Here is a 14,162-nt window from a genome sequence, read left to right on the forward strand (position 1 = left end):
ATTATAGAAGAAAGAAGAATTATGTTCACAAGAAATGATCTTACCAAAAGTGGGATAAAGAAAGAAACACTGGGCAACAGAGAATAAATATTTCCGTTGTGGTGGAAAGGGTCATTAGTCACGTACCTGTCATACCCCAAGGCACCTAGTCGATCTTTATCAAGCATCCTTGAAAAATGACAACAAAGGAAAGGAAGCGAATTTTGTTTCAAATGATGTTGAAAATTTCACCACTCATTATGATGTATCTGATTTCTTTGAGGGTCTTGAATGAAATATTGGTCATTTGATCAATGATGGAATAGTTTAATATGTGGGATTGTTAAGTATTCATGTAAATAAATAATGTAAGAAATTTATTGTTAAATTTTATTTTCTATGCATATGAATTTCAAGTATGATGTATAATAAAATATTTATAAATTTCAAAATTATTGAATGTGCCAAGATAATAATGATAAAATTTTTAGTATATACTATATTCCTTAAAAAAATATTTTCAATCAAGAAATAATTTTAGTGTGCAAATATTTCTACTCATTTTATTATTATTTGTCTTTGAAAAAAATGGCAATGATATATAGCGAAGATGTATGCCTGCGAATAGTGTAAGTTCGCACACCATTCTTAAAAGTAATATATAGTTTACTCATCTTGTGCCAAAAGAAGAATATATTAATACTATTATTAGCTCGAACTATGTGATAGAAGGCTCCGGAAGAGCTATAATTTTGTTTTTCAGAGGAATAAAATTCATAATAAATAATGCAACTATTGTCTACTAAGTCTCTAAAAAACTTGTTGAGTTTTAAAAATATTCGCCAAAATAGATATCATATTGAAACAATGAACAAGAAAAATTATGAGTACTTATGTATCACAACTCATGATTCAAATAAAAATGTTATGTTAGAAAAGTTACACTCACCTTCATCTGGGTTGTATTATAGTAAAATTAGTGCAATTAAATCACATGCCATTGTAAACTCGAAGTTTACAAGCACAAATAAATTCATAACTTCGCATGATCGATTGGGTCATCCGGGAACAACCATGATGCGGAGAATTATTGAAAATTCCTATGAATATTCACTAAAGAACCAGAAGATTCTTAAATCTAGTGAATTTTGTTGTGCTGCATGTTCTCAAAGAAAGCTAATTTTAAGGCCATCACCAGTAAAGATTGGATTTGAGTCCCCTAAATTCCTAGAAAGGATTTAAGGTGATATATATAGACTTATTCATCCACAATGTGAATTTTTTAGATATTTTATGATCCTAATAGACGCATCTTCGAGATGATCACATGTGTGCTTATTATCTTTTCGCAACCTGGTATTTGCGAGATTACTTGCTCAAATTATTCGATTAAAAGCACAGTTTCCAGAAAAATCAAATTAAAACAATTCGTCTTGATAATGCTGGTGAATTTACTTCCCAAGCTTTTGATGTTTATTGTTTGGCTAACGGAATAAGTGTTAAACATCCAGTAGCTCATGTTCACACACAAAATGGGTTAGCAGAATCACTTATTAAACGCCTCCAATTAATTGCTAGACTCTTACTTATGAGAACAAATCTCTTAACTTCGACTTGAGACATACTATTTTACATGTTGCAGCACTTATTCGTTTGAGACCAACAAATTACCATAAGTTCTCTCCTATGCAATTAGTTTTTGGCCAGCAGTCAAATGTTTTCCATTTAAAAATATTCGGGTGTGCGATATATGTTACCATTGCACCACCTTCTCGCACCAAAATGGGAGATATGATTCTCTCTCTATAGTGAGGTATCTTGAGATACAAACTGGAGATGTATTTAAAGCCCGATTTGCAGATTGTTATTTTGATGAATCAAAATTTTCAATATTAGGGAGAGAGAATAAACTTTTTGAAAAGGAACTTAATTGAAATGATGCATTTAGATCCTCGATCAGGGCAATGTGAACTAAAAATTTAAAAGATTATACATTTGCAAAGAATAGCAAATGAATTGCCTAATGCATTTTCTGGTACAAAGAGGATAACCAAATCTTATATACCAGCTGAAAATGCCCAATTCGAATTGATGTCAAAGTTGGACAAGTTGTCACTGAAACAAATTCACGCAAAAAGCGTGGTAGATCTGTCGGTTCCAAATACAAAAACCCTCGAAAAAGAAAAGAGGTAAAGTTGAAAAAGACATAGTAAAGACACCTGCAATTGTCTAAAATTCTGATATAATTTTGACACCAGAAGACGTTGTACCTGAAAATTGTGAAAATGACGAGATCTCGATAAATTATATCTTTACAGGAGAAAAATGGGACCGAAATAAGACAATTGTCAATGAAATATTTGTATATAATGTGACATTAAATATCATGCATGAAAGTAAGGATCTTGAGCCAAGAATAGTCGAAAAATGTCGACAAATGAATAATTTGCCAAAATGGAAAGAAACTATGATGGCTGAGCTAGACTCACTTGCAAAACGTGAAGTCTTTGGACCTATAATCCGTACACCAGAAAATTTAAAACCTGTTGGATATAGATAGGTACTTGTGAGAAAACAGAAATGAGAGAAATGAAGTCGTACGCTTTAAAACTCGATTTGTGGCACAAGGTTTTTCACAAATGATCGGTATAGATTATGAAGAAACATATTCCCTTATAGTGGAGGCAATAACATTACGTTATTTGATCAGTTTATCTGCATACCATAAACTACATATGCATTTAATGGATGTGGTAACAACCTACTTATACGGATCTTTAGATCGTGATATCTATATGAAAATCTTTGAAAGACTAAAGATATCTAAACCATCCAATGAATATTCACAAGGGTTATACTCAGTCAAATTACAAATATCTTTATATGATTTAAAACAATCTGGACGAATGTAGTGTAATTGTCTTACTGAGTATATGACCAAAAACGGATTTAAGAATAATAATATCTGCCCATGTATTTTCATAAAGAAATCTACATCTGGATTCATTATAATTGCTGTATACGTTGATGATTTAAATATTATTGGAACTCCTGAAGAGATTCCAACAATTATAAAAACTCTAAAAAAAAGTTTGAGATGAAAGATCTTGAAAAAACTAAATTTTGTCTCGGCCTGCAGATCAAATATACAAAAAATGGGATCTTTATTCATCAAATAACATACACAGAAAAGATCTTGAAAAGATTTTATATGAATAAATCACATCCATTAAGTACCTCAATTATCGTAAGATCTTTGGATGTGAAAAATGATTAATTCCATGCTAAGGAAGAAAATGAAGTGGTCCTGAAGTACCATATCTAAGTATCATTGAAACACTAATGTATCTTGCAAATAATACACGAGCCGATATGTCATTTGCAGTGAATTTACTAGTAAAGTATAGTTTTTCTCCAATTAGAAGACATTGGAATGAAATTAAATACATCTTCGATATATTCATGAAATGGTTGATATGGGATTGTTTTATCCCTATGGATCTAAGTCACACTAATTGACTATGCAGATGCAGAATACTTATCTGATCTACATAAAAAGAGATCTCAACCAAGATACCTGTTTACATATTTATATATCATGTAAAAATGAATTAGAACACTACACCTTGATATGTGGTGGCATGTTTTAACACAACATATACTCTAACAGATATCTAGTGTATATTACAACTCAGTAGCCTGTAGAAGGAATGTAAACATTATATGTACAGACAGAATGCAAGTCATACATGAGTTATGTATCGAGTATGGACTAACCACCATGAACTGAACTAACATTCAGTGAAAGAGAATGAACTGTCCTCAGTGCTATACATAGAGTTATCACTTAAACTAAAGTTTAGTCTCTCTTGATTCCATTTTACAATCTCTCTAGCATATTTAAGTGCTGCATCGACACTATCTGGCTCCAAGCCTTTCACCAGAGACACATACAACTTTCTACCTGTAATAGATGAATAAAGCCTCTTGAACTTAACTGCTATGTGATGGGACGCTAGCTGAGCAAGAGAAGAGTTATTGTTAATGCTGTTTTTGTTGTTGCCGGAACATTGACGGCTAATTACAGGGTGAAAATCAGCGAACCATTCGCACCGAGTCAGTGGAACTTGTTTTATTTTCTCCTCAAACTGATCTAGTTTGTTTAGTATCAGCAGGAAGTCCATTTTCTCAAAAGTTGGATGAGTAACAATGGTTTCAAAAAGCTTCCTGCTTGATAACATCTTGTTAGTGATGCAACCATTTCCTTCGGCAGAAAATTGATCGTAGTCACTCAAGGCAACAGAGAAGACGACCATGCCAACATCCTCTAACATCTCTAGCCACTTGCAATTTTCTCCTATTCCTCTTGCATGCGCTGTAATTAGTTGATACCTGTAAACCAAACAATGAGTGAAAAGCACACTACAGATCAGAAAGCTTTCATATCCGCTCTGCACATGTCATTCTTTCCACTAAAAAACCTTTCATTTATGAGGGCATATTTAAGTTCATAAAAGTAACATTTTTCAGATGTTTAAAGGTAGTTTTCCAAACATTTGAATGCATCATTCTTGGAAACATGGGTCAACTTTTACACAATAAACCTGACTGTTGCATTTTGATAGCATGCCTCTGTGATCTAAGCATCAATGAAGTAAAAGAAAAAACCGTTCACCAGATGTCATTTGACTATAAATACATTCATGTTGGTAGAAAGAACCTCCATTTTGTTTGATAAACATAATAACAGCAATAGCAGAGAACCAGAGCATAACACAATCACTTTCCGATGCATTTATGATGGGGATAAACTTTCCATCAACTTCATAGACACCCTACTCCTACAGTAGGTACGCTGTATTATGCTAAAACATGATAACAGCAATAACAGAACATTTCTCACATATCATAATTGGCAACTAGTTAGGCACTAAACTTTTGGCTTACCTAGCAAAAGAATCATGTAAACCGATGGTATCAACAGTTTCCTCAGGAGCTGATGGGGGAAATGAGAACTCCACACAAGCCAGTCCATTGGATGAAGTAACTCCTTCAGCATAGAGAATATCTAAATCTGATGGCTCATAATCAGCCCTCAATATCTCAACAACCTTAACAAAGATTTTACATGTCATAAACATTGTCCTTGGGCAGCACAAGATTCTCAAGCCACTCATCAAACAATAATTTTCAAAAGAAAAGTAAAGAAATATATGCAATAATTATAAGAATAGATAGAAATATGGTGCAAGAACTTCATAGACACTCCTGATGAAAAAATATTCGCTTAAAAGAAGGAGAATAAGTTTATTGGTTTGGCATCATATAGATTATTTAGCTAGCATAACTAAAAGCATAAAAGAAAGGGGTTGAGGACCAGCCAAATAATTGACCTGAGAAAGTATAAAGCATATGCTAGGCTCATATAAACTCTCTGTATGGAACTTAATACTTTCTTTAGCACAACCGTCACTTCCTTTGATTAAGGTTCTCTATAATAGAATGTTCTGAATGCAGTAACCAAAACCTTTGACTAGAATTAACCTAAGCAACAAGTAAAAAACATTGTCCCTACCCTCCATCAGTTTGCTCATTTTTTATTTGCACAGGGTCCTAATTGATCAAAGATAAATCTGTTTGATATAATAGATAGAATTTCCTAAACTACCAGAATCAGACAAGATATTTATATATTCAAATAAATAATAATTACTCTTTGGAACAAAATAAACATTACAAAAAGATTATGTTGTGAAAAGTTATTGACATTTTGAGATTTCTTATACCCAGAATTTTAACACAATATCATCCATAAGAAATTCTTGCCTAAGCACAAATTTACCAGCCTGGAGTTCTTAAAGAGTGCCTTAATTAGCTGTTCCCTTTCATTCATATCAGAGTTAAATATTTATTTATCCTACTCAATAGAGGACTCCAGTATCTAGTCACAAAATCCACCCATGTCTTTCTTAAAGTTCTCTCACCGCCACCAACTCAAAAGACATCCTGCTCTTAGCATTTTCATCCATAAGCAAGCAATTATATAAATATGTAAATGTCAGCCATACGATCATATGCAATCAAAGTGTCAAGAGCACATGTACACACTAAATATGTTAATTAAAAAAAAAGATAAAAAAATGAGCTCATACCCGCTCTAAGAAATAACTAGCAACACTTGGTAGCATTTCTATTTCTCTTCTTCTTTTGTAGGTAGCCTTAATGGCTGCACTACTCCACATCTCCTCAATCAATGGTGCATATTCACGAGTAGCCGCAGGAAAGATGGCATCAAGTTTGCCCGAAGCCATAGTTCTCAGCAGCCAATCAGAGAAAGCTTTTAGCCTTGTGCCAATGGAATAGATTGTCTTGTTGTTTGAACTGACTCCTGTTGTTAGCCACAATGGAATCATCCAATCTTTAGTACAAATGGACAAGCAAAATTTGATATTTCTCTGCTTGATATACAGTATTTCCTTTTTACAATTTTAAATTTAATTCGAGCAGCATCCCATAGTAATAAAGTCCTATGTGTGTGTGTGTGTGCGTGTGACAATTTTCAATGTTCAGTCTACAGTTGTCACTTTGGATGAAACAAGGTAAGATATAACTATTTCATTTTAGTACACACTAAAAGTTGTGACCCATAATGGCACATTGGCACTTAAAGACATTTTAGACACTAATAATAAACACCAATTCTGCACATATACAAGCTTGCTGCAAACCATTTTAATAGGGCTGAAGAAGGATTGAGTTGAAGCAAAACAGAAAGAATGTGAAGTTGAGATAATTGACAGAATTGAAGATTTTGTATATTAAATTGAATATGGGTTTTCAGCATATGACCTAGTACAGTATGATGAGTTTATATACAATTAGAGGTTACACACTTCACACGCATATAGTATTGCATAACTGAAGTAACTACCAATTGCTCAAAACAGAATTGATAACAGATTGAAAACAGAATTATGGAATTGGTAAGCCTCAGCTGCTTGTCTGTGAAGGAAGTCTCTAAGCTTCATTACATTTAGATGACCAACTAGATGGTGACCATTTGATGCATATTAAACCATGTCTATGGTGCTTTAGAAGGAAGAAAGCTAGGCCAAGTAGTCAATTTAGTAGAAGAAAAAGGAGAAATTGAACTCATACCTGTAGAAGAATCAAGTACATCAGATTGTCTTTTCTTCATATTCCACAGACTTTCTTCCTCAAAACGCTCACGACCTTCAAGTAGTAAGCCAATATAGGAATATACGTTCGTTTGAATGGTCAACTTTATACTTTCACGTTCTTCTTTTGAGAAAGGGATGTCTTTGTAAAGTATCTTGGCCTGCCATAACCATTTACAATTCTCTAACTATATTTATTTCTTAGCTTTTAGCAACAGATATCTTATTCGCGAAAGAATCAGTACAAAGTAGGAAACTGTTGCCCAATCAACTACACTACAACATATCACAAAAAGAATTATGACTAACTAAGTTTGTTTTTATGTTTAAACTTTAGACTACTACTCCCAAAAGCATTTCAAATGTCAGTTTTATAAGTTACATGAATTATCATTTTGTTGAGCACACTTACCACCCACATTTGTCCAACATAATCTTCCCAACTAGTAACTAACAAATGAAAAATCACCTGCTTAAAAATAGTACTTGTTCCAGATCCACCATAGCCAACTAAGAGGAGCTTATGAACTATTCCATGCTCAAGGTAATCAGGAACTCTTTTGCTAACTGGACTGGAGGTTCGTTCCCCACACAAAATTGAACATTTAGAAGGAACTGGCAGGGACAGTAAAGCACATACAAGCTTCGTTCCAGACTATACAAGCATCAGAATAGTGTGTTATAATGGAAGAAAACAAACAAAATTAGACAAATAGTCCTCACAAAACAAAAAATAAATAAAGAAAAAAAGAAAAAAAAAAAGGAACATCACCTTTCCCCATATATTCCCTCTTATATTTTTCTGTCCCTCTTCTTGGTATGAACCATCCTCATTAACCCAAAAATGTGGGTTACCAGCGCATTGAACTCCTGCCAACTGCCAAACAACAACAATTTTGTTTAACAATGAACAAGTTATTAAGAGTTTAAGGCACATCCTTCTAAATTCCTTCAAAAAATATTTTCCTTTCATATAATGATGGAATATAATTTCAACCTGCAACATTCGGAGCTCGACTGTTGTTATTTCCCTGCCATTGATGTAAACCTGCGTGTTCCCATTGCTAGCATCCGGCTTGATTGGACCCCCAACATTCAGATGGGGACTGATAATTCTGCAAGGCTTCCGTCCTTCCTGTGAATTTCACAGAAAACAATCATGATCCACAACAAATCACAAGCAGTTAACCAATAATCAATGTTACAAATGCATATACAAAAACAGAACAAACATACCTCTCCCCAAAGACCAGAAACTTTATCATACCAATAACTCCCCGGCTTAAGCTTCTTCGGAGGAGCAGCGCAGTTCTGCAACGTAACCAGTTCCTCAAACGAAAGTGGCCTCCCATTGACACAAATATACTCCGGAGGAAGTTGATTCACCTCACAAAACCTCTCAGCCTTCATTATCTGCCGAACCTCCAACTCATTAAGCAACCTCCTGAAAATCCTAGAGCACTTCCCTAAACTCTCTCTTTTAGACTCATCAATTGGATACCCAATACAATCAACACACTTTCTTCCTTCAGGCATTGAACCCATAGCATCAAGCACGCAATTCCCACAATACTTTGCAGAACAAACCAGACACACCTCTTTCTCCGTGAACCTGCTACCCTTGAAACACCGGTAGCACAAACCTTTGTTTCCTTTAGTCACAGGAGCCGGCTTAACCGGTTCACATTCATCGACCAAAGCTTCATTACGATTACCATCACCATCAACATCATCATTATTAACAGTGAAAGTATGAATAGGTGCACGTTTAACATCACACGCATATTCACGTTCGTCGTTAAAATCTGCGTTCTTTGCAGATGATTGACTAGACGATTCGAAATCCAAACTCAATAAGGAATCGGTGAACGCCCAATTTGAATCGTTGAAATCTGAACTCTCCTTCACGCCATGCAAGTTTCTCAACTCGTGCGAGTGTTCCTCGCTGCTGAACTCGCCCGCGTCGTTGCTCCGACCGGCGCCGTCTTCGAAGGCGATCACAGAGGTCGGAGACACGGTGGTATTGCCGTCGCCGGAACCGGCGTTGCTGCTTCGGTTGAAAGCTCTCATGGAAGCAGGAGAAGACGCTTGTTCTGTGCCGTGCGGTTTGAGCTCCTTGGAGAATCTCGTGCTGCAGTTCGCCGGCGACGGCATCGGAATAGACATAATGTCGGAGAAACGGAGCCGGTGGAGCGCAACCGCCACCGGAATCTTGTCGACGCTTAGCGACACAGCCCGGGGAATATCGAGCCACGATTGATGAACGTAACGGAACCGTCAACATGGAAAATAAAAAATGAAGCTCTTCAAGCACATCTAAGGTTCGAACCAAAACCACAATTAACATTTCAAAATAAAGGGGAAAAGTGTGAGTTTTCTTTCTCTCTTTCTTTCTTTCTTTCTTTATTTCTAAACCAAAAAAAAAAAGTCGCCTAGGAGTTTGGAATCTGATGTAAACAAAGAAAAAGAACACCGACTGTCGAGTAAGAAGAAAGGTGATGAGTGAAAGTGAGAATGAGATTTTCTCGAAAACGCGGAGCAGCAGTGTAAAGTATGTTTGTATATGGCATCATATATATATATACACGCTGGGTGTGAAGCGGTGAAGGCTAAGGTGACTAGGTGAGGCTCGAGGATTTGGGGTCAGCCATGAACCTGGCTCCTTTTGACTTGCTACTGCAAGTGGTGACAAGTTTTTAGCACTTGTATATCTACTTTGACCACACAAGAAAATTAAAAATAAGGAAAACACTATTGAATCAAAAGTCAATATTGTTTTAGGATAAATTATCATTTTAAAGGCTCTGATTTGGATGGTCCAAAACATATCAGACTTTTATTGGTCTGGTTACAAAAAAGAAAATTTTTTATTATTTATTATTCATTATTCAAAATTTCAAATTTTTCCTCCATTACTGTATCAATTTACGCTATTAAAGATGTTCATAGGTCGGGTGAAATTGGATTTGATGTGACTCATATTCGATCCGAAATATATACTAGGCATATTTGTTAGACCCGAATTCGGTTCTAAATTCGATGAAACCTACACACTTTCGGGTCACAATTATACCGGATGAAAACTGGGCCGTTAATATTACTTTCTTGTAACCTAGCATGTGAAAATATCCAAATTTTTAAAACTCTCACCATTATTTAACATGGTAAAATTCACTTAAAAAAATATAACAAGAACGAACCCTTCTCTAAAATTAAAGTATAACCACAATTAATACTAATATTGTCTAATAACACTAAATATTTAAATCAATACAAATAACACAATATTATGCATTAGCCTAAAGTCTTATGCATTTTAAACATAAAACATTAACTTATAGTTTTATAATGACTAATAACACAAAATATTAAGGTTTACAATTGTTAAATTCCACATAAGAATAGCCATCATCTATCACTAATAACATAAAATATTAATTGTGTATGATGATCGGACCATCGGGTTGAGTTCGGGTGACCCGACTTATGGCCTGAACCCGATCCAAAATAATGACCAGATCTATTTTTGAGATTCTTACCCAATCCTAGATTCAGTAAAATCACACCAAATTAACCGCTAAAAAATTCAGAATCGGACCGAATCTTTGGATCGGACCGGATCATGAACAGCCTGCTTGCTATATCATTGATTAGTTTAACATGAATTTATGAAAGTCTTTTTTTTCATTGCATCATTGTAATGGACATGGCTAATTCTATGGTGCCTATCAATTGTTGTCTAATTTTTGTCTAACTTACTTTTTGTGGTAAGTTTTGAATTTTTAAAAATAATTTATTTTTATATCTTTTTAAATTAAATATTAATTTTTAATCTTTTTTAATAAATAGGCACTACTTTTTAGTCACCATAGTATTCACCTATTGTAATACCAAATCATTATCTTTGTAATGGAAGGTTATTTCAGGATAATAATATAAGAAATATAGGACCAACATTTTTAGTGGATAAAAATGAGAAATCGACTAGTATTGATTCATAAATATATAAATAAAAAAAATAAATTCTATGGTGTAGAAATAAATTTTTTTTACACATGAAAAAGTTAATGTGACATGAATTTAAAAGTGATATTTATCTTTTACTATTATTGCTTTGTTTAGATCTGGCAGACAAATGCATAAAAATCTAGATTTTGTCTTTTTTAATTAAACACATTAATCCTAACAAAACATTAATTATAGATATGTTTTTGTTGTATTGGGCCAAAAAAAAATAATTTTTAGATTGTAATAAATTGCTATTAAAAGAACATATTTTATTGTGTTTACATTATCAATAAAATTAATCAATTTTTATTAAATATTCTAAGTATGCAATAAATAATGTAAAATATTACAAACAATAAATATTAAAAATATAAACATTTCAATTCAAAATTTAGTTTCTAAATTATTGTGTATAACACTTAACTTTTCTTACATTTTGCATAAGAAACTAATAGGTATTATTTTTATTTTATGAGAGTAACTTTAAAAATTTTTGTCATTTGATTTATGAATGGCGGATTTTTTTATATAGAATTATTGTTGTATTATTTTCAGTTATAGAGAAGTGGTATGTTTTAATTTAGTATAGAGGTAATCATAAATTAGAGAGTCCCTTTTTATATTTTAAAAATTTTTAAAAATTAAAATCACATATCGGAGAGTCAGATTTGTGTAAGTTCAGGAGTCGGAGAATCGGTTTTATGTAAGTTCACAAATTAGAGAATTAGATTTGAATACATTCACAAATCGGAAGGTCAATTTTGTGTTTTAAAAAATTTTAAAAATTTAAACTTCACAAATGAAAAGGTCATATTTGTAATCTCCATATGAAAAAAATACACCAAATTTTATATGTTATTAAAAAATACTACTATGAATTCAATATCAAAATTAAAAAGCTTTTACCAATTAGTTAAAAAAATCTTTAGTCCATGAATTATTTATTTTTTAAATTAATTTATAATATTTTGATTTATAGTATGAATGATAATTTATTTATAACTACAAATACAACAACAAAGTTAAATTTAAAAAGATAAGAAAAAAAACTTAAAAAACAAAGCTAAAGTTTGGAACATAACTAAAAGGGCAATTTACTAAATTAAACAAATTGGTTGAAATGTTTACCCAAATACATAAAATGGATTCCTCCTACGTGAATGTGCAAATTCAATTATATGTAATCCGTGGGAGGTTAGGACGGTTTAGGGATTACACGTAAACCGTGGGAGGTTCCCACGGTTTATGAAGAAAGCAAGCTATGCATAAACCGTGGTAGGTTACCACGGTTTATGAGGAAAAAGAGATGAATGTAAACCTCTATGACCTACCACGGTTTATGTGTAAGGAGAGTTGTGCATAATACCCTGAAAGTTGCCACGGTTTACAGTCACTGAAACTCTATATATATGTGAGTGACTGAAGCTCCATGAGAGATCATTTTCACAATGTCAGGTGAGGGAGAGAGTTTTCTAGCCTTAGTGCATTGCTGTGGCAAAATTAAAAAAAGCAAAGCGTGGGTGTGAAGTTCACTGATAGAGAACCACTGAGTGTTTTCATCAGTTCGTCAGCTCCTTATCAGATTTGAAGAACAGCATCTTGCAGAAGCTTGGCGTGTTTGGTAGCAAGTGGGTGAAGAAACTATACTACAAGATCCCCATCGCAGTTGTCTCGACCGTGTTAAGTATGATACCTTTGTGGTTAAGGCTGATGAAGATCTTAGGGTTTTGTTCCATTGCGTAAGGAGTTTTCCGGAGATCAGAATCCATGAGCCTCACGATGTCGGCACTGGGGTGGCCTGTTAACTTATATGGAAGGCTTTGGTGGACCCGATCGAGTAGAGAACGCAATGTGTGACGATGACTCTGAGCAGGAGCCTGTTGATATCGCAGGGGACAGTGACGATGACACAGGTGCAAATCCACATACGCAGCATATGCCTTCAAGTTCTGCCTCTCAACAGTACCCTCCACACTTCTCGACACTAAACTTGGATGCTCTGGCTCAACAGGAGGACGGAGGTAACATAGTCGGGGGCTCTTCTACAGAATTTCAGATCGGGCAATCATCAAAAAGGAAGAAGCTGTGCTGAGTGTGAAGGACTATAGCATCCGGCGAGGTGTTGAGTACAGAGTCATTGAATCAGATCATCTGAAGTATCATGGAAAATGCAAGGAATTCGAGAAGGGTTGTAGTTGGTTGATTCGAGTAGCCCTGCGTGCACGCAAGGGCACTTGGGAGGTTAGGAGGTACAACGGGCCACACACATGCTTGGCAACGTCTATTTCGAGTGATCACCGCCAGCTGGATTACCACGTTATCTGTGCGAGGATTCTTCCGTTGGTTAGGGCAGACGCTGCGGTTACGGTAAAGGTTTTGCAAGCTACAGAAGCTGATTACGGGTTCCGGCCTAGCTACAGGAAGGTCTGGATGGCCAAGCAGAAGGCAGTGGCACAATATGGCGATTGGGAAGAGTCGTACGCGGACCTGCCACGTTGGATGTTAGGGGTCCAGTCAACAATGCCTGGAACAATCACGGTGTTGAAGACCTCTCCCGTTCGGCTTCGTGGTGAGATTGACGAGTCGACGGTGTACTTTCACCGACTTTTCTGGACATTTCCACCGTGCATTGAGGCATTCCGTCATTGCAAGCCCCTTGTCAGTATTGATGGTACCCACCTGTATGGTAAGTATGGAGGAACGTTGCTGTTGGCAATAGCGCAGGATGGGAACTCGAACATCCTGCCGATTGCATTTGCCCTTGTGGAGGGTGAGAATGCAGAGTCGTGGTCATTCTTCTTGTCCAACCTACGAGAGCATGTAACTCCTCAAGAGGGTATCCTTGTTATCTCCGACAGGCATAATGGAATCAAGGCAGCGCTTGAGGCACCGGAGAACGGCTGGCTCCCTCCCCGTGCTTTCCGAGCGTACTGATTCGTCATGTGGCGGCCAATTTTGCCCTTACGTTCAAAGGTAAGGACTCAAGGAGGATGCTTG

At 35.1% G+C, this 14,162-nt stretch overlaps 2 protein-coding genes across 2 annotated transcripts; one reads left to right on the forward strand and one right to left on the reverse strand.

Annotated features, from left to right (window-relative positions):
- Window positions 1-3,561: 3,561 nt before the first annotated feature.
- LOC130936138 (extra-large guanine nucleotide-binding protein 1-like) lies at window positions 3,562-9,799 on the reverse strand. Its single transcript, XM_057866184.1, has 8 exons — window positions 8,394-9,799; window positions 8,155-8,292; window positions 7,930-8,034; window positions 7,627-7,812; window positions 7,138-7,318; window positions 6,132-6,367; window positions 4,927-5,090; window positions 3,562-4,371 (listed from the first exon to the last, which is right to left on the reverse strand). The coding sequence occupies exons 1-8, from the start codon at window positions 9,321-9,323 to the stop codon at window positions 3,771-3,773; spliced, it is 2,541 nt and encodes an 846-aa protein (XP_057722167.1). The 5' UTR covers window positions 9,324-9,799; the 3' UTR covers window positions 3,562-3,770.
- Window positions 9,800-12,975: 3,176 nt separating this feature from the next.
- Window positions 12,976-14,099, forward strand: LOC130964828 (uncharacterized). Its single transcript, XM_057889904.1, has 2 exons — window positions 12,976-13,186; window positions 13,222-14,099. Exons 1-2 carry the CDS (start codon window positions 12,976-12,978, stop codon window positions 14,097-14,099), a joined length of 1,089 nt encoding a protein of 362 aa, XP_057745887.1.
- Window positions 14,100-14,162: the final 63 nt, after the last annotated feature.

Source organism: Arachis stenosperma, chromosome 1, assembly GCF_014773155.1.
Source record: "Arachis stenosperma cultivar V10309 chromosome 1, arast.V10309.gnm1.PFL2, whole genome shotgun sequence".
Lineage (NCBI taxonomy): Eukaryota > Viridiplantae > Streptophyta > Magnoliopsida > Fabales > Fabaceae > Arachis > Arachis stenosperma.